The 26,113-nt window shown below is 48.5% G+C and overlaps 1 protein-coding gene across 7 annotated transcripts in view; it reads left to right on the forward strand.

Annotated features, from left to right (window-relative positions):
* Positions 1–26,113, forward strand: part of clcn2c (chloride channel 2c) — a 122,372-nt gene that overhangs the window by 66,984 nt on the left and 29,275 nt on the right. For all 7 annotated transcript variants that reach the window (XM_035385563.1, XM_035385561.1, XM_035385565.1 and 4 more), the window contains 10 exons: positions 7,395–7,526; positions 11,403–11,531; positions 11,665–11,798; positions 16,032–16,109; positions 19,106–19,184; positions 20,113–20,238; positions 20,491–20,575; positions 21,290–21,391; positions 21,709–21,793; positions 23,371–23,526. In XM_035385563.1, the coding sequence (XP_035241454.1) occupies positions 7,395–7,526; positions 11,403–11,531; positions 11,665–11,798; positions 16,032–16,109; positions 19,106–19,184; positions 20,113–20,238; positions 20,491–20,575; positions 21,290–21,391; positions 21,709–21,793; positions 23,371–23,526 (1,106 nt within the window). The remainder of the gene's footprint in view (positions 1–7,394; positions 7,527–11,402; positions 11,532–11,664; positions 11,799–16,031; positions 16,110–19,105; positions 19,185–20,112; positions 20,239–20,490; positions 20,576–21,289; positions 21,392–21,708; positions 21,794–23,370; positions 23,527–26,113) is intronic.

Consider the following 26,113-nt stretch of genomic DNA (forward strand, 5'->3'; position numbering starts at 1 on the left):
TGGGAGTGCGTGGGTGAGAGGGTCAGGGGCTGCAGCTGTACGGATTCAGAGAGATTGGCATGTTTATCTAATTTACGCTTTTGCGTGGGCGGGTGTGTGTTTGTGCATGTGAACGCACGCATACAGAGACACACAGACGCACGCGCACACAGGAATGGCCACACAGGTCTGTTCTGCTTTGTTTCTGGTGCAGCATTAGGGTGTCCTTGCCTTGGCAGACTGGAGGTAGCAGCCCTTTGAACTGAGAGAGATGGGCATCCACTCTGTCCCCTTTGCTAAATGGGGAGAGTTGGTCTGAGTCAGGGCTGAAAGAGATGGATATTAATGAGAGTTTTAGGAACAGTACCTCTCCACCCCTCTATCGCCATGCTGTGGCTCAGCCAGATGGATTTTCAGGTGCCCTTCAGTGGAAAAAAAAGCAAACAAACAAATAAAAAACAGACCCATTAGGGGACCAGGAAGCATCACTGTCATCCTCAGCTCCTGTCCAAGACGGTTCAGGTTTGGGGGGGGGGCGGGTGTTGGTACTGCAGATTGCTAGTTATAGCCTGCTGTGCTGGGCTCTCTTTGTAGCATGGTCCCAGCGAGTTAAATGTGGATGGTGGGGCCATTAGCTGATGAATTCTGTCGCTGAAGGTTAATGAAATGCCTTTCACTCTGAGGCGCGGCCTGGCTTGGCCATCCTTTGTGTGTTCTCCATTCAGGGAGGCCTCTGTGTGAGCTCATGGCTGTGTCGATACCTCAGGCAACAGCATACTCTTGCAATGCATTGTGGGAGCCCACATAATGCATTATATCAGTTCGCCTCATTAATATAGCCCGCAAGTTGAGTTTAGCTCAGGACCACGATCTTTGAGTGTAGAGGGTGAGCCTACCTCCTGAGCATAGCCTCGAGACAAACCCCTACAGTCTGTGAACACGCTGTTTAAGCAGTGATTCTGATTGCTGAGCTCCTTCTGTAATACGAGCACTGCTCCTATTATCCAGGCTGTTGCGTTAACAGCTGTGCAGATTTCGGTTTACACACAGCGCTTCAGCTCTGCAGGCTCTCATTAGGATTTAAAGACTTGATGGAGTCTCCCCTCAGTTCACAGCGAAACTCAGGAGCAGCGTTCATTTTACCTGTCTATGTGGCTCACGTACCCAGGTCTACCAGTAATTCAGACCCCTGAAACCCTCAAATCATGAATCCAGAGCTTGTGTGAACAGAGAACAGTGGAAGTTTGATCACCCTGGCTGAGCTATTAGGAGTGTAATTAGCATACAAGGACACACTGTACACCTTGTACACAAGCATCAGGTTTACATTGAATTTACATTAGGCAGTTTACATAGATTTACATAAGCATTATGTTTACACCCGCATTCATGCATTAAGAATGAGGGCAGGCCAGGTGTGAAACTGTTATTCTTTTGGTTTTGCCTGTACTTCAGAAAGAGTCTGAATTTCATAACACCATCTTCATGTTTGAATTGGTTTCCACGTGGCTGGAGTCTGTGGATAGGCACACAGCCACAAAAATACGTATACACTCTTACGCAAGTGTGTCTGTGCCTTTGCCAGTTGCAGTGAACTCCAAAGAGAAGAGGAAAGAGCTGAAGGGTCATATTCTCTGTAGGACTCTCTCTCTCTCTCTCTCTCTCTCGCTTGCTTTCTCTATCCCTCTCTCTCTCAATCTCAGTCTACCTACACCATTAATATACTACATTCTTGCACATGGATGGAAACACATAAGCACACACAAATTAATGTAAATGGATTAGACCTTGATAGCTGTTCAGAGGGAAATGGGATTACACCAGATGTCGACATGTGGTGCCTGTTGAGGGAAATGCACGTCTTCAGTCGCCCTCCCCCAAACCATGACACGACACTGATGGATTCTTTCATGTGCAGAGGAGAGAGACATGGGGACTGGGCCTCTGTGCAGCGCTCGTGTGTGTGTGTGTGTGTGTGTGTGTGTGTGTGTGTGTGTGTGTGTGTGTGTGTGTGTATTTGTGTGTGTGTGTGTGTGTGTGTGTGTGTGTGTGTGTGTGTGTGTGTGTGTGTGTATGTGTGTGTATATGTGTGTGTGTGTGTATTTGTGTGTGTGTGTGTGTGTGTGTGTGTGTGTGTGTGTGTGTGTGTGTGTGTGTGTGTGTGTGTGTGTGTGTGTCTGTCTGTCTGTCTGTCTGTCTGTCTGTCTGTCTGTCTGTATGTTTCTACATGTAATACTGTTCATGCAGTTTGATTCCCTCAAAAACTGTGCTGTCCGTGATACTGTCTTTTCAGGCCACGACAGGGTGCAGTAACAAAGTATGTCAGCTGAGGGCGATGTGGAACAAGCCCTGTTCAGACCCAGACATTAGAACAGACATCAGGCAAAACAACAGACCTCTGTGCACCCCTCCACAGTGTAGTATGGCTCTTAGAGAGAGAGAGAGAGAGAGGGAGGGAGGGAGAGAGTGAGAGCGCTCTGATAACCTTCATCCTAATGAACCCTCGTCCACCTGTCTAATTCTGCATGCATGTACCTGGCTGACTCTAGGGTCTCTTTGGTCTTCATTTTGTCTTTTGCCGTGATAGGCAGTTCCCTGGAAGGATTAGTCAGGGTGAAGTTGAAAGGTAGGGGCAGGAGACTAATAAACCCATTACTGAGACCCTATTGCTGATCCTTCCCCAGAGGAGAAAGGCACATCTCTCCCTCTCTCTCTCTCTCTCTCTCAAACACACTCACTCACATATTACCTGTGAAAGGACGCATTCTGTATCCATGGCAACCTCAATTAGGCGCTGATGGCATCAGCGTGCTTTTTGTGAGAGCGGAGGGGAGTGAAACAATCAGAGGGAGAGAAATGGGGGGGGGGGGGGGGGGGGTGGGGGAGTGAGAGGGAAGGACATGTAGAGAAAGAAAGGAGACAAGGGGGGTGGGGGGTGGGGGGGGGAGCATTCAGTTCCATAAAGAGAAAAGTGAATTATGATTCTAGCTAAAAAAAAAAAAAGGACCTTCACCTTGCTCATCTAGGCCTCTCGTAACAGTCCCCAAAAGGCTGAGAAGAAAACACAGCCCAATCCCCCCCCACCCCAGCTGGTCCCCAAGCTCACAGCCATTCCCCTCTAAAAGCCTTGCCTGTCCAATCCCTAAACTGATGTCAACTGAGTGTTTTCCACAGTGCAGGAGAGTACATATAATATTCTGCACACATAGCTGCCTGTAGACTTTCTGTTTGTTTGCTGATTTATCAAACTGTTTCTGTTGCCATCTAGGAATTGAAGAATGATGGAGAGGGTGAGAGCATGTGCGTGGAGTTTTGGGCAAGAAATTCCAAAGGCTGACCTGACCAAAAAAACAGTAATGTTGGTCATCAGTCATGACATTATATACTGCTTTTCCACCTCACTGTTTTTCTTTTTAGTGCTTTTACGGTAATAAACACACCAGCTATCAACATGGAACAAAACAGAACATTATATTATACTGAACAAAATTAAATGGATTAAAAGTCAAATTGAGCTATGTGGTGTTGGTATTTTGCCTTTTAAGAGTCCACAAAAATGAAGCTGTTCTATTAGGCTAATGCCCAGTTCCTTAGGCATTTTGAAGACAAAGGCTTAGGCTGGAGCTGGGACTGCCAAGCTATGGTCCCACTGCCAAACCTTGCCGCCAGCAAAAGGCCATATTGGTGCCTTTCATCCAAGTGAAACCACGAATATAGCTTAATTAATCATTTTCACATTGTCTGTTTTATTACACAAAGAAAATTATCCAAATTGGCTTGTTGTTTGTGCAATTTTACTAAATTTAACTGACGTTATAGCCTCATTCACTGAAAAACTGGAGCGCACTTAGTCTATGTACACATGCCTCCGCTATTTGGTGTCACATAATGTGCAAATGTAAAAATACCATTGTCAAAACAGAGCCCTCCCAAAATATTAATTTGTAATTCAGCCTCAATTTTTAAATGCTTAAAAATCTAGTGGGGAGAGTTGGGTTACAGTTAGGTATAGGGGAGAGATTAATGAATGTAAAGAGAGAGAAATAGGAAGGATGGAGGGAGAGGACAGGCTGGTGTCCACAGTGAAAGGAAGTTGCTCTCAGAGAGCAGCTGGTCAGTGGGTGGGAGCAAATGGATGCAATTGCAGCTCCACATTCACTCTGACACACACACACACACACGCACACACAAACACACGCATGCGCACACACGCACAGACACACACACACACACACACAAACAAACACACGCACGCGCATATGCACACACGCATGCGCATACGCAGACATGCAAACACACACACACACACACACACACACACACATATGCTTTACTATGACCTGATTTTGGTCACTTTCTGTTGCACTGTCATGCTTTCCCATCAAAGACACACACACACACACAAGCAGAGCTGAAAATGTTCCCCACGCAGACTCTTACACAAAAATACTGCCCGCACGCGCACGCGAGCGCACGTTCTGCTCGTGATGATTGCTATTGTGATGGGATCAGAAGAGCCGGGATGCCCCTCCCGCTTGCCCGCGTCTTATCTGATCGCGGCCAATAACGCCGGCGCGGGGAAGGAGAACGCACACGTCCCGAATCATGTTCCGAATTGGCCAGAAATACAGGAGCATAAGGAGGCTGAGCGAGCAAGCGTGCGTGCGAGCGTGCTCCAGCGAGCACGTACGTGTATGGCACACACGGACGCACGTATGTGTCACTGCTTATGTAAGCGTGTGATGGTGGCGGCGGCGGGACAGGTGCTAATTGGAGCGAGCGTTTGGTGCGATACGCCAGCGTGACTACTCCTGCGTGCCAGGTATCACTCCTCCCTGCCTATATCAGGAAACAGGCCCAAAAGAAGTGTTTGTCTGGCCTGTGCTTCCTCTTGTGTGTCTCTGCCTCTGATTCCATCTGCAGTCCAGCTGCTTTTTTTGACTGCGTGGAAAAGGTTGCCTGACGTTTGAGTGTTGTATTCACTTAAATAAAACGGATGATTGAGCCGCATTTTTATCGGTATTGCGATTTTAAATGTATTATTTTTTTATTTTAAAAAAATGAATGTGGAGAAGAAAGAGGTTTTTTGGTGTGTGTGTGTGTGTGTGTGTGAGGGGGACTCCTATGGACTGTCTTTTTGATGAATGGCCCATTCTCGGACGGAACTTGTGCTTATGCAGGTTTGATGAATGGGACCCCTGGTTCTGATACCAAGGACGAGAGATCTGCTTTTCAACAAGGAGAGGAATTGAACGGGCCAGGGGTGCAAAACTGGAGAGGAGGAGAGCGATTAAAAATCCATCACTTAGTCATCTGTTGACAGGCCTATCTGAGTGGGAACTTCCCTTTTATCATCTTAAAGGAAAAAAAAGGAGGAGGAAAAATGTTTGGACACTTTAGACATGACAGATTTGATGTCTTCATTAGCCTGTGGGCTTCCAGTGCTAAATTATTCACCTCTGCACTCATGAGACTCGCTAGCTGGAACCTGCCTAGAGCATGATGTCCATCCGTTTATGTCTAGCCTGCATCCTTTTTGCCACCTCTCTCTCTCTCTCTCTCACTCCTTCCCAACCCTCCCCCCCCTCCTTTCATCCCTTTTTTTTCTCTTGGTCCCCCTCAGTCTGTTTTCTGTGGGGATTTGTTGGCAGGTAATTGTTGCGCTTGCGGTTGGTGGCTCAGTGAAAGCTGGACGGGCTTATGTCAGAACTGGTTGTAATGAAAAGGCTGTGAGCAGGATTTTGGGAGCGTCCGCAGACAGCTCTGCAGGGAAGGGTGTGCAGTTTGGGGGACCGGGCCGAGCCCAGCCGCGCTCCGGAGCGGTCCTCCCCAAAATAAGACTGACTGACTCACATCCCCACAGCCTTGAGTAAAGCTAATGCCATCGGATTATAATGGACTGTGTTCCCCTCAGGTGGTAGATGGGAGCCGGGGGGTGGGGTGTGGGGTGTGGGGTTTGGGGGGGGGGGTGGGGGTCAGTGAAAAGGAGGAGGGGAGGAGAGTGCTGTGAAAGAAAAGCTCACCTGTTGAACTGCTAGGACTGTGAATCTGAAAAGTTCTCTTCTCATTTCCGTGCGTCGCCATGGCAGCTCTCCATCACTCCTGAGGGGCGGGGGCGGGTAAGGTGCACTTCATGAAAAAAGAAAAGAAATGGAGAAGAGTCGCGCTGGGGGAGATTGCTAAAGTGGTTTTGATTACATCAGCAGTGATTTATCTGTTTGCACACGATCCGCTAGCAGAGTAGTGTCTACCATTTACAGATGGCATACTCACACACACACACACACACACACATTCACAGACAGACAGACAGAGACACACACACACACACCTGTCAAATATCTAAAGGACTCATTAAACATTGATTCTCCCTTTAGTTGGGTGTTGAGAGAGGAGTGCTGCATTTAAGACTGATGACACGCATGACTGCTCCTGTCTCCTCTTCTGCTCTGAGGTCAGAGGGATCGTGTTTCTGCGCGGTTCATATGAGCCCTGCGAGATGGAGAGATGGAGGGAGGAAAAGAAATCACTCACTCCTCCTCCTTGCCCCTCCCCCTCATAACCAACCCAACTGTATTGTTTATCTCCACCGGATCGACTCCATAGAGCCAGCTAGCTCAGGAGTCTGCAGAAACCGTGCAGTGTATTCCAGCGTACAGTAATCTCCATCTGTACCTTTAGGATCTTCTACATCTCCATCTCCTCCATCCTGCAGCTCAGTCTCCACCCTCCTGTATGGCTCTGCTCCTCCATCGCTCTCTGCTTCCGTTCCCTCTCTGTCGCCCACTCTCCCAGGGTGGGCTGCAGAGTGAGAATGACTCTCACCAGGGATAATTACAGAGGAGCCTTGTCATGCTCACTGCCCCATAGCCTTGCACACGTTGCCGTAGAGACTGTGGACTCCCGCAGTTCTCTTCTCTTACTTTGTGTCAGTCACTCTTACAGGTACTGGTAATGCTCTGGGGCCTTAGTGTTTGTTGCTTGGTCCACCGCACCATTGGGTCCTCTGTGTTTTGCCCATCTTGGGATCAGATGGTCCTAAAGTGAGCTTTAATTATAAGTGGGTTTGCAGCCCACCTGATCTTTCCTCCTGTTGGTGCAACTGCCCCTCCTCCAGGTTTTGGGAACACGGGCCTGTTGTGGATAAGGTGACATGTTGATAGAGCACAATGCGGGACCTTGAGTGAATCATGGGTAAAAAGGGTTTGGTATGTTGAAACAGACCCAGGGGAAGGGGCGTGGTGGGGGTGGGGCAGAGGGTTATATGCTTAGTCCATCAGTACATTAGGCTATTTTTGAAAAACCCATGTGGGGCAGGGCTTGGACCCCCGTTGGATTTTGGGTAATGTTGTTTCTGATACAGTGGGAAGTTGTACAGAAGTTCTAATAGTTTCCTCCCATCTTTCTTCCTGCAGTCTGCACAGTTCGCTGTCAGAAGTTCCTCATCTCGCGTGTGGGTGAAGACTGGATCTTCCTAATCCTCCTGGGCCTGTTCATGGCGCTAGTCAGCTGGGTGGTTGATTTTGCCATCGCCATCTGCCTGCAAGGTGAGCTGGGGAGTGAAGAGGGATGGGGGGGAGGAGAGGAGAAAAGGCGATGAAGAAAGAGAGAGAAGTCAAATGAAACCAAGCAGCTCAGAGGGAAGGAGTCTTGGCAGCTGTAGAGGTGGTGAAGGCATTGTTTTCCTCTTCTCAGTGCTGATTAGCAGCAGTACAGGACTTCTCAGTTCAGAATGGGGCTGGTACTCGGGGAAGGTCTTTTTTCACAGGGGCAGATCTGGAGGGGGCCTGGCCCCCGGCTTTGGAGAAAAGAAGGAAGGGGGGGGGGGGAGGTGTCATAGGATCCACTGTCCTGAGATGCTCATTAAAAGTTTTGTGTGAGTGATGGTAACTGAGAAACTTTTTGTGCTCTGTAGTACTGAGCTTCATTCCCACTGGCTGTGCCTTGGACCAGGTGCACTGCCAGACTGGGGAGGGGGGTGCATGAGTCACGTGTTTCTTCCTCACTTGTTTACTCGGAGTGAAATCTGTGTTTCGGTTTTCTGAAGTGAGTGTGTGTCTGAGAAGAACAGGCATTCTGTTGCGTGTATTATCTGTATATGAGTCGCTCTGGATAAGAGCGTCAGCTAAATGCCTATAATGTAATGTAATGTAATATGAGTAAATAAGTGTGAGAGCATGTGTGTTTGTCAGTAATTGATACTGGACTGTGAGTTTGTGTGTGTCTATATGTATGTATGTGTGTGTGTGTGTGTGTGTGTGTGTGTGCATGTTTGTGTGTGTATGTATATGTGTGCACGTGTGAGTATATGTGTGTGTGTGTCTGTGTGCATGTATGTGTGTGTGTGTGTGTGTGTGCATGTTTGTGTGTGTATGTATATGTGTGAGTATATGTGTGTATGTATACAGTACTGTACAAACGTCTTAGGCACCCTAGATTTTTAAATATAATATATAGCATATATTTGGCCTTAGATGTTTATTTTTTGTTTTCTGCATTAGTGTGTCAGTAGAAAAGAGCAAACTTGAGATTTACAAACACGAATTTTCCAAAAAAATGAAATTTTACAGATACATTTTTGTATTTTGTTAAATAAAGTAATATTTTAAGTAATAGACTACTTTTCAGATAAAAACTTGATCAAGGGTCTCTGGGATTACCTGGAGAGCCAGAAGCAAGCGAAACAGCCAAAATCTGCAGAAGAACTGTGGCAAGTTCTCCAAAATGCTTGGAACAACCTACCAGCCGATTTTCTTATAAAACTGCAAGACAGTGTACCTAAGAGAATTGATGTAGTTTTAAAGACGAAGGGTGGTCTCACCAAACATTGATTTTATTTAGTTTTTAACTATTTACTGCTCTTTATATTATTTTTTCGATATTTATAACCTTTCATTTCATTATTTTTGAAAGCATCTTAGCTGTACAGCATTTTTTTTTTTACAGGTGCCTAAGACTTTTGCACAGTACTGTATGTGTGTGTATGTATATATGTGTGAGTGTGCATGTTTGTCTGTGTATGTATATATGTGTGTGTGTGCATGTTTGTCTGTGTATGTATATGTGTCTGTGTGTGCATGTTTGTCTGTGTATGTATATGTGTGTGTGTGTGCATGTTTGTCTGTGTATGTATATGTGTGTGTGTGTGCATGTTTGTCTGTGTATGTATATGTGTGTGTGCATGTGTGTCTGTGTATGTATATGTGTGTGTGTGTGTGTGCATGTGTGTCTGTGTATGTATGTATATGTGTGTGTGTGTGCATGTTTGTCTGTGTATGTATATGTGTGTGTGTGTGTGCATGTTTGTCTGTGTATGTATGTGTGTGTGTGTGTGTGTGCATGTTTGTCTGTGTATGTATGTGTGTGTGTGTGTGTGCATGTGTGTCTGTGTATGTATATGTGTGTGTGTGTGTGCATGTTTGTCTGTGTATGTATGTGTGTGTGTGTGTGTGCATGTTTGTCTGTGTATGTATGTGTGTGTGTGTGTGTGCATGTTTGTCTGTGTATGTATATGTGTGTGTGTGTGTGCACGTTTGTCTGTGTATGTATATGTGTGTGTGTGGAGCTGATGTGCAGGCCGGTCTGAATGAGAGGCCTGTATTGCTAATGCAGCCCTGGAGGAAACATCTCTCTCCATTATTAACGAGCCTCCCATAATCACTGCTCCAGGCTACACTCTCCCTGCTTCCGTAGTTTCGGCATCCCCTGACGTGCCCCCCCGGAGTGGGACGGAGGCGGGGTCTCGCTCAAACATGCTTGGCTTCTCTGCTGGGGAAGAAAGAACTTTTGCCACTGCAGTGACTTTAGGAGACAGAATGGCTTTTAATTGTGGGCTGTGAGTCACTGCTGTTTTTGCTGTTGTTCCGGGTGTAATTCACTGCGAATTGCTTCAGACTGTATAATTGAGGAGGGGATAATGACAGCTCTTTCTTGCTGGAGTGGCAGTTGGCATTTGAGAAAGACCAGGATGTGAATGGTAGAGTGGCACGAATTGGTAGGGCGTGGGTTGGGGCAGTAGGTACCCTCCTGCTGTTGGTGGGGGTGGGGGGTGGGGGGGCGGGGGGGTTGGGGAGGCGGGGGTATAGAAGGCCTCAGTGTGAGCTCCCATCAATATGCCAATGGAAAAGTGCATGTTATTTAGCTGAAAATGATTTCATAGGGTATGTCAATCAATAGTAGAATTGAACTGCAGAAGTACTCAAAACACTCAGGCGATGACACATTGTAGCATCCTCTGGTAGTTTTCCATCTCTGTGTGCCTTACACTGTTCAGATTGTCAGATTGCATGTATTGGTAGGCTGTGGTAGTGGACTGCTCAGTGTTTTTATTTTTTATTGGCACCTTCTGTAAAAGGCCCCTGATGACTGATGGGGAGTGCCCGAGTCGTGACCCCCCCCCCCCCCCCCCCCATATATAGACTGTGCATTTGCCTATGTCCCGGCTGATTAGGTTTTTGGCATAATGCCTTTTTTAGCTGCAGCGAGATGTCAGATTAAATCATTCAGCCAATGAAGGCTGACAGGCTCTCCTCACAGCATGAGTGACAGGTTAATGTCCTGCTCGTGAAGACAGGCGTGTGTGTTTCTGGGGTGGGGGGGGGTTTGCATGTTTGTGTCTGTGTTTGTCTGTATGCGTAGGTATGTGTATGTGTGTGTGTGTGCGTGTGTGTGCCTGTGTATATGTGCGGATGTGTGTGTAATTGCGTGTGAGAGAGAGATAGAGAGATGCAGTCAGTGCATGTGTGCATACACGTGTGTGGAAGCGTTTGTGTGGTCATGTTTGTGGCATATGCTGTAGCAGGACTGCAGGGTTTTATATGGGCGCTTTTGTATGGGTGCTGATGTGTATTTGCATCAGCAGTGTCATTTATCTGGTCAATCAACGTCCTACCTGGGTGTTCTAATCCTGGAACCCTGTGGAAAGCGAACCCAAGACCTCATCCGCATGCATGGGGAGGGAGGGAGGGAAGAGAGGAGAGGAGAGGAGAGGGAGAAAGGGGGGTCTTGCACAGCCAGATTCAGACACATTGTTCACCTATTGTTGAGCCAGCAGTGTCGTTATTCACTCTGGGGAAAGCAGCTGTGTGTGTGGCGAGGCCCACAGGCGTGTCTGTGCTGCTGTGTTTGGTGCCAGTCCCTCGGCTCTGTCTCTCTGCCAGCCCGAGGGCTGACCTGTACCTGGGAGCCCCGCTGGGGGCACGATACGGGCACTGCCAGGGTCTGGGTCGGGCGAGCTTCTCCGTGTGGCCGTGATGAAAAGTTTGTGCTTCTCGTGTTGCCATCACTCGCTCTCCCTTTCTCACTTTCTTCTAAGTGGAGTGGAGTGCTGGGCAGCGTCCAGACGGCAGTGCTCAGTGCCGCACGCTCGCTTTGGCTGACAGATGGGCTCACTGTATTGCGTTGCGTTCTGTGTGTCTCTACAGCGCAGAAGTGGATGCACGGCGGCTTGGACAGCAACGTGCTCCTGCAGTACCTGGCCTGGGTCACCTACCCCGTGGTCCTCATCACCTTCTCCGCCGGGTTCACGCAGATCCTGGCCCCGCAGGCCGTGGGTGAGCGGCGCGAGCGAGCGCAAGCACACTGCACGCACGGACGCAGACGGGCGCACGTGAACACGGTCTGCGCTCGAGAGTCCCCCGGAAAGTTTCTCTGAGGGAAAAACGCAGTCTCTCTCCTCTTCCTCAGGTTCGGGAATCCCGGAGATGAAGACCATTCTCCGGGGCGTGGTGCTTAAAGAATACCTCACCTTCAAAACCTTTGTGGCCAAAGTGATCGGTCTGACCTGCGCCCTGGGCAGCGGCATGCCTCTGGGCAAAGAGGTACGGAAGCAGAAAGGCACGCTCCCACACACACACACACGTACACACACGTACGCGCTCACACTTGGGTACACACACACACACACACACACACACACACACGCTCACACACGTACGCGCTCACACACACACACACGCACACACACGCTCACGCGCGCACACACACACACACACACACACGCTCCCACACACACACGCACACACACACACACACACACACACGCTCCCACACACACACACACACACACACACACACACGCTCACGCGCACACACACACACACACACACACACACGCTCCCACACACACACACACACACACACACACACATACGCACACACACACGCTCACACACGCTCACACACGTACACACACACACAAACGCACGCACACGCACACACACGTACGCGCTCACACACACACGCACACACACGTACGCGCTCACACACACACACACACACATACGCACACGCACGCTCCCACGCTCACACACACACACACACACACACACGCACACACACGTACGCGCTCACACACACACACACGCACACACACGCACACACACGCACACACACGTACGCGCTCACACACACACACACACGTACGCGCTCACGCACACACACACACACACACACATACGCACACGCACGCTCCCACGCTCATGCACACACACACACACACACACACACACACGTATGCGCTCACGCGCACACACACACACACACACACACACACACATATGCTCCCACACTCAGGTGCACACACACACATATACGCACACGCACATGCTCCCACGCTCAGGTGCACACACACACACATATACGCACACGCACATGCTCCCACGCTCACGCGCACACACACACATACGCATGCTCCCACGCTCAGGTGCACACACACACATACGCATGCTCCCACGCTCAGGTGCACACACACACATACGCATGCTCCCACGCTCAGGTGCACACACACACATACGCATGCTCCCACGCTCAGGTCCACACACACACGCACACGCACATGCTCCCACGCTCAGGTGCACACACACACATATATGCACAACCACATCCACATGCTCCCACGCTTGGGTACACACACACACACGCACACGCTCATGCACATGCTCCCACACGTGTATGCGTGCACAGATGCGCATACAGACAGACACGCAAGGAAATGTGTTCCAATACGTGCACACATATAGATATGCAGATATACGCGCATTCACATAGCTATACATGCACGTGCACACACAAATACCCACATGTACACACACACACACACACACACACACACACCACTTGAGAGCAGGTCCAGCAGCTTTCCTCACATTGCACTGATCTGAGCCCACGCCTCCTTCTGCTTCATGGGTATATTTATATGCACTAAATATATTTTCATATATTTATATCCACTTCACAGGCACACGCATACACAGACTCCCTCTGCCCTAGTAATTCCTGCCAAGACGGGCCCACCCTGTTCAGATGGCATGTGTGCGCATGCACAGATGAGCCTCTCCCTCAGAGCCATGACTCCCTCCCCACACTCGGACAGTCTCAGTCAGCCTTCCATGAGCACACGTCCCAGATTTACGGTCCCCTCAAACCCTGCAAACCATCCTAACTAGAGCTTGTGTGGCATTTCAATATAAACAGTAATTGACAATCAAACTTTTGTTTCTTCACTTTTTATTTTTTATCCTCCGTCTTCGGTAAAATTTTCCCATTTCTTTGTTGGGCCTCAAAGCGGTGCAGTGAGGGGGTTCTGGAGAGGGTGTGAGTGAAAGGGTTATACTGGAGCACGATGCTTTAGGGAAGGTCACAGGATGTGAGGAGACCCCCCCTGTTAGCCCCCTCCCGGGGCAGTGGAGAGACACTGAGACGTCTGCAGGAGGCAGCGCAGGAGGTAGCGTAGGGGGTAGCGTGGGCGGCCTGCCGTGGGTGCCGTGTCAGTCATCGCGCCTCTCCGGTGACCGGCGACCCCGCGGCGTCTCTCTCTCTTTCCCCGGCGGCGTCTCTCTCTCTTTCCCCGGCGGCTCCATTTCCCGCCAGAGAGCTGTCTGGGAGACCTGGGGAGCGGCGGGCGGCGGATCGCTCATCCAGCTCGCTCCCGTGTGCCTTTCTGCAGTCAATCTGTCTCACCTGTCAATCATCCCCCCCTCCCCCCACCCCCGTGCGCCCCGCCAGCGTGCGTCCGCGCTGCCGTCATCCTGACCGTCCCGATCAAACCGGACGCGAGATTGTACGCGTGGCGTCCGCCGTCCACCTTTTCTTCCTGAGGGAGGGAGGGACGGAGGCACGGGAACATTCGGCAATGGCAGCCAATCAATCAGAGGGGCCGAGAGTGAGTCAGTGGCCCTGTTACCGACGGCAACGGTGCAGAGGGCTCGCAGAGCGGGTCTGGTTGCTGCTCAGGCGGTGTGTGTCTGAGGTAGGGTGGGGGGGGGGGTGAGTGGGCCATGGTAATGGCTCTCTAGTTGATGATTCAGGGCTATAAAAAGAAAATGGGGGGCTTTGAACAAGTGCTGGATTTGCATCATTATTGCTGCTCTGCAATCAGGAGAGCGGCCTGAACCCTTTCACACCTTTCTCTTATTTCTTGCTTTTCTTCCCTCGCTCTCTCCCTTCTCCATTCCTTCCGTTCCGTTTTAAAATGCACAATTAAATAATTTATTTGATTGGATTCATATATTAATTTCGCTGACGCTCTTAGTGATTGGCAGGGCTAATACGGCCTGGCATTAGGTGGAAAACAGAGCTCGCGTTACAGCAGCTCTGAAAACACAGTGCACAAAAGCGTTCTCATAATAATAACAGTGTTCACTGTTTGGTGACAAACTGTGTTTCCTGAGAACAACATTAATTTGTCACCATGCTTATATTTTATGTGTAGGACAGGGGAAGATTCTGTTGCTCAGAGTTAACAGTGGGGTGACTTATGGGTATTTCTCCGCTGGGGTGGGGGCCTGAGGGGGAAAGCTGTTAAATTTGGGATGTGTGACTACAGAAGGGAGGAGCAGCGGGGCACCCAGATGTTAGGAAGCAGAGAGCATGCACTCGGGCATGTGCTGTGGTTTAAGTCAGACTTAACATCATTGACTTAACGTTACTCTTAGTGTATTCATGGCTATGAATAACTGTTACATAATGAGTATTGTACCTTATTAGACCTGTGTTTTGTCGTTGTTCCAATGACCTTTGTATAAAAGCATCTTCCAGATAAATGCAATGTAATGTTAAGTCCTTGATGTCCTGCTGATGAAGTCCTCATGGGGAGAGGCGGGACATGAGTGAACTGACAGATGTCTTTAAGAAGCAAACGTACTTCCTAACCATTAACAGATGTTACGAATGAGCTGGCAGACTGTCAGAGATGGACTCGCTGAAATCATAAGTGTTCACGCTGACAAATACTTATCTGCCATCAAGGGTCAGGCAGTGACAGATAGCCATCATCAGACCGGTCTGTAAATGTTGTATGGTGTTAAAAACTCTCAAATTTCTCAAGTGATTTCTTTTTCAGTGATTTTTAATTAACTTGAAAAATTGTCCTGCTTTTGTCCTACCACGGCAGTTTTTGTTCTCTTTTTGATCTTCTCATAGAACACTGCGTTCGGTTGTTCATCTTGAAACTCTAGCTGTCAGTGGAAAGTTCGCTGCCTCCTCTCCCCCCTCCCAGTCCCCGCAGTGCCGTGCTGCTTAAGCACATTTAAGCCTAGTTAGCTCAGACTGATGATTGTAGGTCACCTCTCCTGTGAATGGAGAGAAAGGTGCTCGCCTGCCGCACATATGCACACAGCGGGCAGTGCCAGACATCCCTGGAAGTGAGCACACGGTACACAGTTGTTGTTATTGTTGTCGGACCCAGCTGTTGTTTGGTCGGATGGCGGAGTGACATCAGCTTGCCGACGGTCGCCGGGGACCGCCGGCATCTGCCGCCCCCCCCAGCCCGTCTCCGGGGCCTTTCGGATCGCTCGCCGGAGTTAATGAGGGCCCCGGCGGGCCCTTCAGATGGAGGGGTCCCTCCAGGCGAGGAGCCCCGCTGGTCCCTCCGGGCCTAACCAGGGCTGCGGTGTTCCGCCGCGGTTTGGCGGGCTACGCTGCCGTCGTGCTCGGCCGACGCGAGCGGGCGAGCTTCCGAACGCGGGCGGTGTACGGTTCGGGCTTCCGTCGCCCTGCGCGCGTCTGCGGTACAAAGAAACAATGTAAACATTTTTTTCCCCCTCTCTTCACAGGGCCCATTCGTCCATATTGCCAGCCTGTGCGCGGCTCTGCTCAGCAAGTTCATGTCTCTCTTCGGTGGGATCTACGAGGTGAGCGAGGCTTCACGCAGTCCACTGTGCTCTGTACCTGTGGCGACCAGCCCTGCTCCTGGACATCCTCCGTCCTGTAGCTTTTCACTCCAGCCCTTACAAAAGCACATCTCCTTTAACAGCTAGAGATCTGCATTGAGCTGCTAATTAGTAGAGTCTGCTGTGCCAAATTAGAGTTGAAAACCTACAGGATGGTAGATCTCCAGGAACAGGGTTGGTTACTGCAGCTCTATACCTAATCTGCTCCTAATCTACGCATATCAGTCTTGCTCTACGCCTGTCCTGTAACTCAACCTTTGTCGCTCTGTGTGTATCTTATATCTGCTCAACACTGGGTCTTCACCTGTGCCATACCTGATCATGTCCAATACGTGTTCTAATTTTGCTCAAGGTTTGCTCTAAGCCTGTTCTACGTGTTTCACCCCAAAGAATAGTACCACTGGCCCTGGTTTGGAGATTGACATACAGTATATCTGACATTTCTGCCAGCCTTACTTGCCTTCTCAGCTTTTTTAAGTTGTGAAGATCTGATTACGCACTGAGGCTTTGTTTTCATCAAAGGTTGCACTAATTGTGTTTTTTTTTCAAACAGTGTAAACTGCAGTTCAGCAAATAAACAATTGAATTTTCATTTTATTTTTCAAGAAAGAGAAATTACTGAAATGTATTTCATAAGGTTTATTTTAAAAGTTATTTATCAAGTACCACCCCTATGGATACTTCTGTTAAGGGGACAGTTCTACAGAGCTCTTTGACCATCTTTCATGGTCCTTCACAGAGTAGTATCATGGTATATTTTTACATTTTACAGAAATCTCAGTAAAAATCTGGGAGGGATTTTTGCCTTTTGGTCTTCACACTTTCATGATTTTCCCAAGCCAGTGTGCCTCCGGGCAATCAAAGCAAAGTTGTACTTTGTAATATTTAGTAGTTGTAAAGAACTTCTCAGATGTTGGGAAAGGAAACCTTGTGATGGTGCTTTGAGGTGAAAAGGCCAGTTATGTTCTGAAGATTGATTTTAAAATGTGTTTGTTTATACAACTGCCTCCAGATCAGCCAGTAAAAGATTGGCTACCTAGGGAGGTAATTAACCTTGTGTGCGTGTGTGTGTGTGTGTGTGTGTGTGTGCGTGTGTGTGAGTACGTGTGTGTACATGCGTGTGTGTACATGCGTGTGTGTATGTGCGTGTGTGCGTGAGTGTCTGTGTGTGTGCGTGTGCGTGTGTATGTGTGTATGTGTGTGTACATGCGTGTTTGTGCATGTGTGTCTGTGTTTGTGCGTGCGTGTGTGTGTGTGTGTGTTTGTGTGTGTGTGTGTGTGTGTGTTCTGCATTGCTGCCTCTGTGACGGTCCCTGAAGTTGTGCTTCACTGTGCAGGGGTACAGAGTAATTACCGCCTGATCGGTAAACAGCCAGAATCACAGAGCTCCGATCCCTATCCTCTTGTAAACAACTGCATAACACAAGAAGGGGGAGGGGGGGCTGACAGAGGGAGAGAAAGTGATGGGGAGAGGAGGTAGAGAGAATGGCGGGAATCAAGGAAGTAGCAGCGGTGCTGAGATGGGGAGAGCGGTGGAGGCTGGGGGGAAGGGGGAGAGAGAGAGGGAGGGAGAGAAATGGAGAGAGAGAGCAAGGGGGGATACATGAAGAAATGAAGAGTTTAAAGAACAGGCTTCACTCACAGTAACCTATAGGGACGGAGTGAAGAAAGTGGAAAACATCCCTCCTTGTGAAGGAATCGCTCTCATCTCCGTCTTCTGAAGGCATGATCCCCCCTCAGCCCCACGGCCCCGCTTTAAAGACTTTAAATCCTCCTCTCTCACTCTCGCTCTACCCCCACCCCCCCATTCTGTGCATTGCGTACAGTATCCGTTTGCTGCATGGCATCGAATATTCATGAGCAAAGTTTGGCAGCGAGCAGAATTTCGCTTCACCCTGCAGGGATCGTCGGGTGCTGTATCTGCAGCGAACGCGGCGCGCTTTCTCTGTTACAGCAGGAACTCTCATTCACCCTAATTTCACTTTGAAATAGCTTTACTCACTATGTACACATGAGGGTATCTCCTGCTACGGACATAGGATGAGTACGATTAAATTATGAGTGGGTGTGGCTGATTTGTGATTGGAATGTCCAGGTGTATTCACTTCCTGTCTCTCTCTGAATCACGTGCTGTCCAAGGAGGAGAGCTTAATTGAAAACAAGGTAAAGTACATGAGACCTGTATGCACAAGGCTGCCTGATGTTCAGTCCTCTGTCTCACTGTTTCATCCCAGCATTGTGTCCCAGCCCACTTTCTCACCGTTCCTTGCTGGTTTTGTGTTGCATTCTCTCCCAGTGTCGTAGCTACCTACCCTGTATGGCCAAAAGTATGTGGAAACCTGACACCCAGCAAGTCAGCCAGAATTATGGTCATTAATATGTAGTTGGTCCCCATGTTGCTGTTATGACAACCTCCGCTCTTTTGGGAAGGCTTTATACTAGATATTGGAGCATTTCTGCAGGGATTTGCTTCCATTCAGCCAGAAGAGCATTGGTGAGGTTGGGCACTGATTGGCCGATTAGGCCTGGCTCGCAGTTGGCTTTTCAGTTGATCCCAGAGGTTTTGGATGGGGTTTAAGTCAGGGCTCTGTGCAGGCCAGTCAAGCTCTTCCACACTGTTCTCAACTAAACCATTTCTATACGGACCCTTCAGTGTGCTCAGGAGCATTGTCATGCTGAAACAGGAGTGGGCCTTCCTCAAACTGTTGGGGAAGCTCAGAACCATCTAAAATGTGATTGCACACTGGAACTAAGGGGCCTAGCCCAAACCATGAAAATCAGCCCCAAACCAAGGGGTGTCCAGATACTTTTGGTCATATAATGTATCTGCATCCTTCCATCCCATCTGTTCCAGAGTTCCATCTTACCATGTCATCCCCTCTCCTTCTCAGGCTTAATCCCAGCGTCGTGTTCAAATGTTCAGAGTTTGCTCATTCGTGTTCTCTTGCTTGTTTCAGAACGAGTCGCGGAACATCGAGATGCTGGCGGCCGCCTGTGCGGTCGGGGTGGGGTGCTGCTTTGCTGCCCCCATCGGAGGTCAGTCCAAGCAGAAGCATTTTTCTCAGTTCAATTAAAGGCTTCTTCAAGATATCCACTATTAATACATTTAAATATGTGTGTGGCTACAAGGCAAAAAAAAAAAAAAAAAACAACTGAAGAGAAAGCCGTGAAATACTGTAGAGAGTTGTGATTTATAATGAAGTTATTATTCATTTCCCTCATGTAGACACAAAGCGATTGTTTCATCTGCAAATGTCGGAATATTAGTGAAAAAAGCTAGAATCAAAGTAATAACGTATTTTGTATGTGATTCTGCCCTAAGGAGAACATTGATTGGGAGTGTGATTTGTAAAAAAGGATGATTATATGCCAGAGGGAGTAATCATGCATTCGTTTTTTTAGGTGTAGATAACTCATCCTTTAAAGGCACTGTTTTAGTGTGGCGGGCTGCATGGTTTGGTGTAAAATAAGGCCCTGTCAGTGTAGGCTGTGGCTGGTAGTCTTATGGAGCGGGGCATATTAGGCTGCAGTTTTTCCCTGGGAGGGAGGGGTCTCATTTGGTGGGAGGTCTTGGTCTCCACACTTACCCTTCTGCCTGCACAAGCTTCCCATGGTGGTACATCCTCCTCCAGCTCAACGGCTGTGAGCTTAGCTGGTGAACTGGGGAGTGAAAATGAGCTAGGGCTTAACGTGTGGTGTTCTGGAGGAGAGCTCACGCTCATCCCAAATTCACAGAGGAGCTTTCACGAATGAGCACGTGCGCATTACAACTGTGAATTCCAAATTAGGAGAAGAACTGGGGTAAACGGACTGCTACGGTAGATGTTGAGCATCTGTTCATAATCAATCTCCTGTTGAAGTAAAGACTGCCTACCTGGAGAGATAATTAACTGTGTGTGTGTGTGTGTGTGTGTGTGTGTGTGTGCGCGTGTGTGTGTGTGTGTGTATGATTGCGTGTGTGTAGGTGTTCTCTTCAGTATTGAGGTAACCTCAACCTTCTTTGCTGTGAGGAACTACTGGAGAGGATTTTTTGCTGCCACATTCAGTGCCTTCATCTTCCGAGTACTGGCTGTGTGGAACAGAGATGAGGGTGAGTATGTGTGTGTGTGCGCGTGCATGCGTGTGTGTGTGTGTGTGTATGTGTGTGTGTTTGTCTCTGAGGAAACCATTCTTTATGTGCGTGTATGTGTGTATTTGCACGTGTGTGAGAACATACACAAGACTGTGTGAGATTGTATTCTCTGGACTGTGTGATTTATACTGTGTTTCGGTCTGATTGGTGCATTGTGAATGTGAACTCAACCAGTAGAAGTTTATCAGCTTCCTTCTCTCCCCTCCACAGAGACCATCACCGCTCTTTTCAAAACTCGTTTCCGACTCGACTTCCCCTTTGACCTTCAGGAGCTCCCAGCCTTTGCTGTCATTGGGTAGGTCCTGACAGGTGCTAGCCATAACCAGTTTCCCTTTGTGAAGTGTACACAAACAACATCGTCATACCACATGCATTCAATGGTCGTGTCTTATTTTATTTGACTTTTTTTGCCAGTGGATGAAAGGATATCAATGTGTCTCACCGTGTGTGGGCATTGAAAAGCAGAAAATCCTTTCCCCCTTTCCTGGTTTGCTTTTCATGTCATTGGGAGCTTTCTTCCCACACAGGAGCGCTCTGGATCCCCTCGGCTGGCTCGAATACAACGTGGCTTCAGAAGAAGCCATTTCTTTTCATCTGGTTAAAAGAAGCTAAACGTTTGCTTTTGGATGCTGTGCTCTCTGATTAAATGGCGTAGTGCGGGCAGGGCGAGCGCGCTTCTCTCTCCCACTCGCATGGCTGTGTGGGATCCCATTAGGTGAAATGATGTGAGGTCAGATAGGTCTCCATCCCCTCCGCACTGCCTGGTCCCAGGGGTCTCTAGGGGGCATTCTGGCTGTAGACAGCGTTTGTTCTCTCCCTTCTGTTTGTGTGTTTGTGCTTTGTCTCCCTCTTCTGTTTTAATGTTGTGCAAACGCAACACAGACTTTTGTAAAGATGTATTGTAAAGATGACTGACACAGACATGGTTAGGCTTGAGTGTGCTCTTCTAGTCTGACTCTGGACTCTCCATCTTCTCTCTCTCTGTCTGTCTCTCTCTCTCTCCCTCCAGGATTGCCAGTGGTTTTGGGGGTGCCCTCTTTGTGTACTTGAACAGACTGATAGTCCAGTTCATCCGGAAGCAGAAAACCATCAACAAGTTCCTGATGAAGAAGTGAGTGATAATGTAACACACAGTCCTGCAGTGCAGGAGCCTTGTCTCTATCACAACTCCTAACTGCAGGTACATCTATGATGGCCATGATTGGTGCCGTATGTGCCCATGCACCAGAAATAGGGTTGGATGGGCTATGACAGGCTATTCAATGATTCCTGTGAATGTGCAGTAGAAGTTTCCAGGCAATGTGAAAGAAATGGAACTCTGCTGGTGAGGGAACGTTACACAGAGATGGTTGGGGTTGGGTTTGGGTAGGAAGCACATGTTACCGGTTGGTGTGGATGCCCTGTGACATCACTGTCTCTCTCCCTCAGACGGTTGCTGTACCCCGCCCTGGTCACCCTGCTGGTGTCCACTCTGACCTTTCCCCCCGGGTTTGGACAGTTCATGGCTGGAAGCGTAAGAAATAGGTGGTGTTCCATCAGGGATCTGGTGCCCATGCTAGCAGTGGGCTAGTTGGGGGGTCGGGGAGGGGTTAAAGTGATGCCCGCATAGATACTTGGTTTCCCTGTCATACTGTGAGGCAGACAGGAGGAGAAGCAAGGAGTGAGGAGTGGGAGAAAGACAGAGAGTGTGGATGAAAGAGAAGGAGAGTAAACACTGTGCAGCTTTCCTTTGGCCTGGCTGTGCTGTGTGCTTTAGGGACTGTTAGAGACTGACAAATGAGCCCCCTGTTGCATCTCCGTTCAGCTTTCATACTGTGGCCTGTCTAATTAGCTGAATTAACAGCCATATCTGCGGAAGCTCCCAGAGACTGAGGCAGGGGAGTCTCACAGCTTTTTTGCCAGGTCAGGGGTATTGTGAGTAGAGCTTGCGTACTATACTATATCTCCCCTCCCACACAGATTTATACACACACACACACACACACACACACACACACACACAGACATGCTTCAGGCTATTACTGTTCTCCCTGAGATGTAGTACAAATGATGTTTTTTCACTGGCCTGTTATTGCTATTGCTAATGTTTTCATTTGCGTCGCCGACAATATTTTTTAAAAATGTGACCGCTCTCTTTGTCTTCCTCCCGGTCTCTCCCTCTCCATTTCTCCAGTGAATATGCTCGGCCAGTCTGCATTACTCACTCTGAAATCTTGCTCTTGTCTACTCACAGCTAAATAAAACATGCACCTCATTTATCAGCCTTCTGCAGGAGCAGCAAGCGCCATATTCCATTTGTTCAGGTTTTATTACTGTTGGCTTTCTCCTCGTCTGAATTATGATAATGATGGAGGAGAGGAGCGTCCCTCCGTGTTATTCCTGGCCACGGGTGTCACCTCAACTTTCATGCTTTGGCTGGAGCCTGTCCAGGATCTTAACCCTCAGCCCTGTTCTTTGGAGACCTCGTTGGAGACCCTGTTCTGATGAGATTCTCATGGCTGTTCCTACTGCTATCTTTCATAAAATTGAACAGAATGTTTCATATGAACAGAATCTGAACCTGTTCACCTGCACACAGTTCAGGCTTCTGGTGAACAAATACAGGATTAATAAAAACAAGGGTAAAGGCAAGGCTTCAGTCCTTCAAAAAGCAATTAGTGAAACCTGCTGTGGTGCTGTTTATTTGTGCGTGATCAGGAAGCATGGTTGAGCACACGTACTGTGTGCAGTGGACAGTTGCTTCACTTTCTGCTTCCAATGCTTAAGTAACATGTTTAGTCTTTAAGGTGCCAAGAGTTACTCCAGTTGCTTTGTGATTTCCTCAAGAGAGCCCTTTTGTTCCAGTCCTGTATTTATTACAAAGAAAACCACAATGGAACAGTGAAATGTGTTACTGCCTGTCAAACTAAATAAGGTGTGGGTGTGAACAAGGTCTTCATCCTACAGTTATCCAGATTATCAAGTTATTGACTAGACATTAGAGTTCATAATACATGGAAGCACTGAAATGAATCTGTGCTTCACCAAGACAGCAGCAGGATGAAGTGTTGTCTGAGAGTGAATCATGCGATGTGTGTGTTCAACCTCCAGCTCACGCAGAAAGAGTCGCTGGTAACTCTGCTTGACAACCGCACCTGGGCCAAGCAGGGCATTGCTGAAGAGTTTGACTACATCGGCCATTCCGAAGCTTGGAAACACCCAAACGTCAACATCTTCGTCACCCTAGTCATCTTCATCGTCATGAAGGTAGGATACCTCATCATCCCTGAATCTTCCTCTATAAATAGTGGCCTGGTGAAAAGAAATTCAGCCTTATTCTCAAACTCACAAGCTTTTAGAATACAGGCGGGAGCTACTGTAGCTGAGGATATTGGTGAAACTGGTGAGATGGAGGCAAAACCCATCAGATTCAATCAAGGCTGTTTCTCAAATTGATTCTGCGGAGATATGACGTTGTTGGCTGAACATCCTGTTCATATCTCCCCTTGCCTGTTGTTCCCCTTCTGTCTTTGGCTGGATGGATTGGAACTGCTAGGGTCTTATTTGCTTTGACAATGATTGTAATGTGCAAGTCTGCCGATTCCCACGAGAGCTCTGTTCATGACTAGAGTTGGAGACGAGCAACTGACAGCCAACCCTGGTGGATTAGCCAATCACGCGGACCGACATTATGTGGCACACAGTGGCCCCAGATGGCTCTGGTTGGTGAAAGACAGGGCGCTACTTTCTGTCTGGTTCTTAAGAACATAAGCACTTGATTTCATTATAATGACAAATAAGCTACTGTCGGTCAATCCAGAATATCGATCAGAGTAAAATAATCTCTGTATTAATGAAGAGACAGACCTGATCTTTGTAAGAGAAGATAAGCAAGTTTAATTACACAGCCGGCTGCAAGAACACAAGCACAGAACAAAGTGTTCAACAGAGACAAAGACAAAGGTGCTGCTCTCTTTTATCCAGTCAACAAGATTCATTTGCATTAAATCTACCCGGTGGGTTAGATTCTGGTCCTGCCTGATTGGTTTTGAGACAGTATTGTAACGATGCAGCCAGGCATTAACGTGTCATTCCTGCAGTCTCTTAATGCACACATTGTGTGTTCTCAGATCTGACACCAATTAGTCCATCATTAAAAACTAAAACAATTAATTGTATATTTTTAAATTGTTTTTTGATCAAAATGGTACATAGATTTCTAAATGTGACCCTTCCAAAACATTTTTTTGGGCTTAGCACAACATCATTTAACTTCTTCTGTACATTTTATGCAGTGCATTGTTTTGAGGCAGCAAACGAAAGATTATGTCGAAAGAACATAGAGTAGTAGTAGAAAGTAGATAGATTTCTAACGTTACATTCTTATTGTCACTATCTACAATTATACATTGGTTAACGCTTGCATTATATTTATGCGCTAAATGATTTCCTTTGAGTGGATCATATTGATATCTTACTGTGCTATAGCATTATTAAACTGCATGCTTCCCTCTTGAATGCTTCTGTTTTGCTTACTAATGTCATTTACATATAGGACAACGGACAAGGTTCCAACACTGAACCTTGTGGGTCGCCCCATTCTTTTGACAGATATGGTCCCCCATAGTAACCTAGGCAAAATACTGGTTGTGTTAAACATTGACATATTTGTGTATTTGACACATTGTATATGGTCCCCTTTAATGCTGTGCACTTTCAACAATAACTCATCCTCTCACCTCTCTCTCACCTTCTTACTTGCTTTTCCACTCTCTGGCTCACACTGCTTGTTTTTCTCACCCTCTCACTCGTCTTTCACCCTTTTACCCGCTTTCCACCTGTTGACTATCTCTCTCACACCTTCACCTGTCTCTCTCTCTCGTCTGTCTCGGCGCCTGAGCTCTGTCTGTGACACACGCTCAGCCCTGTCTCTCTCTCTCTCTCTCTCTCTCTCCGTGAGACGCGCTTGTCCGTTCATCACAGTGTATCTGTCAGAGCGAGGCGGGGTATGGAAGGCGGTTCCTGACTCCGGCTGCTGTTACCGTGTCACCTTCCGCGTAGGCCGCGTAGCGTGTCCCAGCCCTGGCGCCACCTCTCTGCCTCCGCGCCCCCGCTGACTGCTCCGCCCCCCGCCTGTCGCCGAGCTCGTCGGCGTTAAACTGCGAACAGCCCGGGCGGGGATGTGACAGGGCTGTGCTTCCTGTGTGAAGCGGGACTTCACTGGCTGATAGTGTTAAGTGTAGCCCGACACAGGGACAAGTGTCTTTACTGTGCCCGGGGGACGCGACGGACGGGGTTGATGTGTATCTGCGTGACGGTCAGGGCGGTAATTGAAGTGGGAACACGGGCTGGAGCTTCAGGAGACAGCCTGTGGACCGTCCTCTTCTTGTAACGGCTGACCTCTCCCGGCAGAAAATCTCCCTCAGAATGTAAATGTTCCGAATGCAAAGGAAATAAAATTCTGCCTCTTCAGCCGCACCGCCCCCACCCCCACCCCCACCCCTCTTCTTTTCTTTCTTTTTTTTCTTATCTTACCTAACGCTCGCTGCTCTCTGACTCCAGGTTAAAATGAGTCGTCGTGGTGATTGATATCTGCGGTTGCTAATTTGCTTGGCGTTATTCGCGGCCCTACCCGTAGCAGGCACGGGCCCGTGGAACGTCTGTCCGCCGCGCCAGCGCTGCGTGGGCGCGTTATCGACCCGCCGGAGTGCCGCCGGCCCGCGAGGCATGTTCCCGAGACGAGCTCGGCTCGCCGCGGCGCGGGGCGGTAAAGAATGGCTTTAATTTAGGGCCTGAGAAACCTTCTTAAAAACAGCAGGCACGGTCCATTCGTTTCGTCGGGCTGCGTCGACTT

This window comes from Anguilla anguilla, chromosome 12 (genome assembly GCF_013347855.1).
Source record: "Anguilla anguilla isolate fAngAng1 chromosome 12, fAngAng1.pri, whole genome shotgun sequence".
Classification (NCBI taxonomy): Eukaryota; Metazoa; Chordata; class Actinopteri; order Anguilliformes; family Anguillidae; genus Anguilla; species Anguilla anguilla.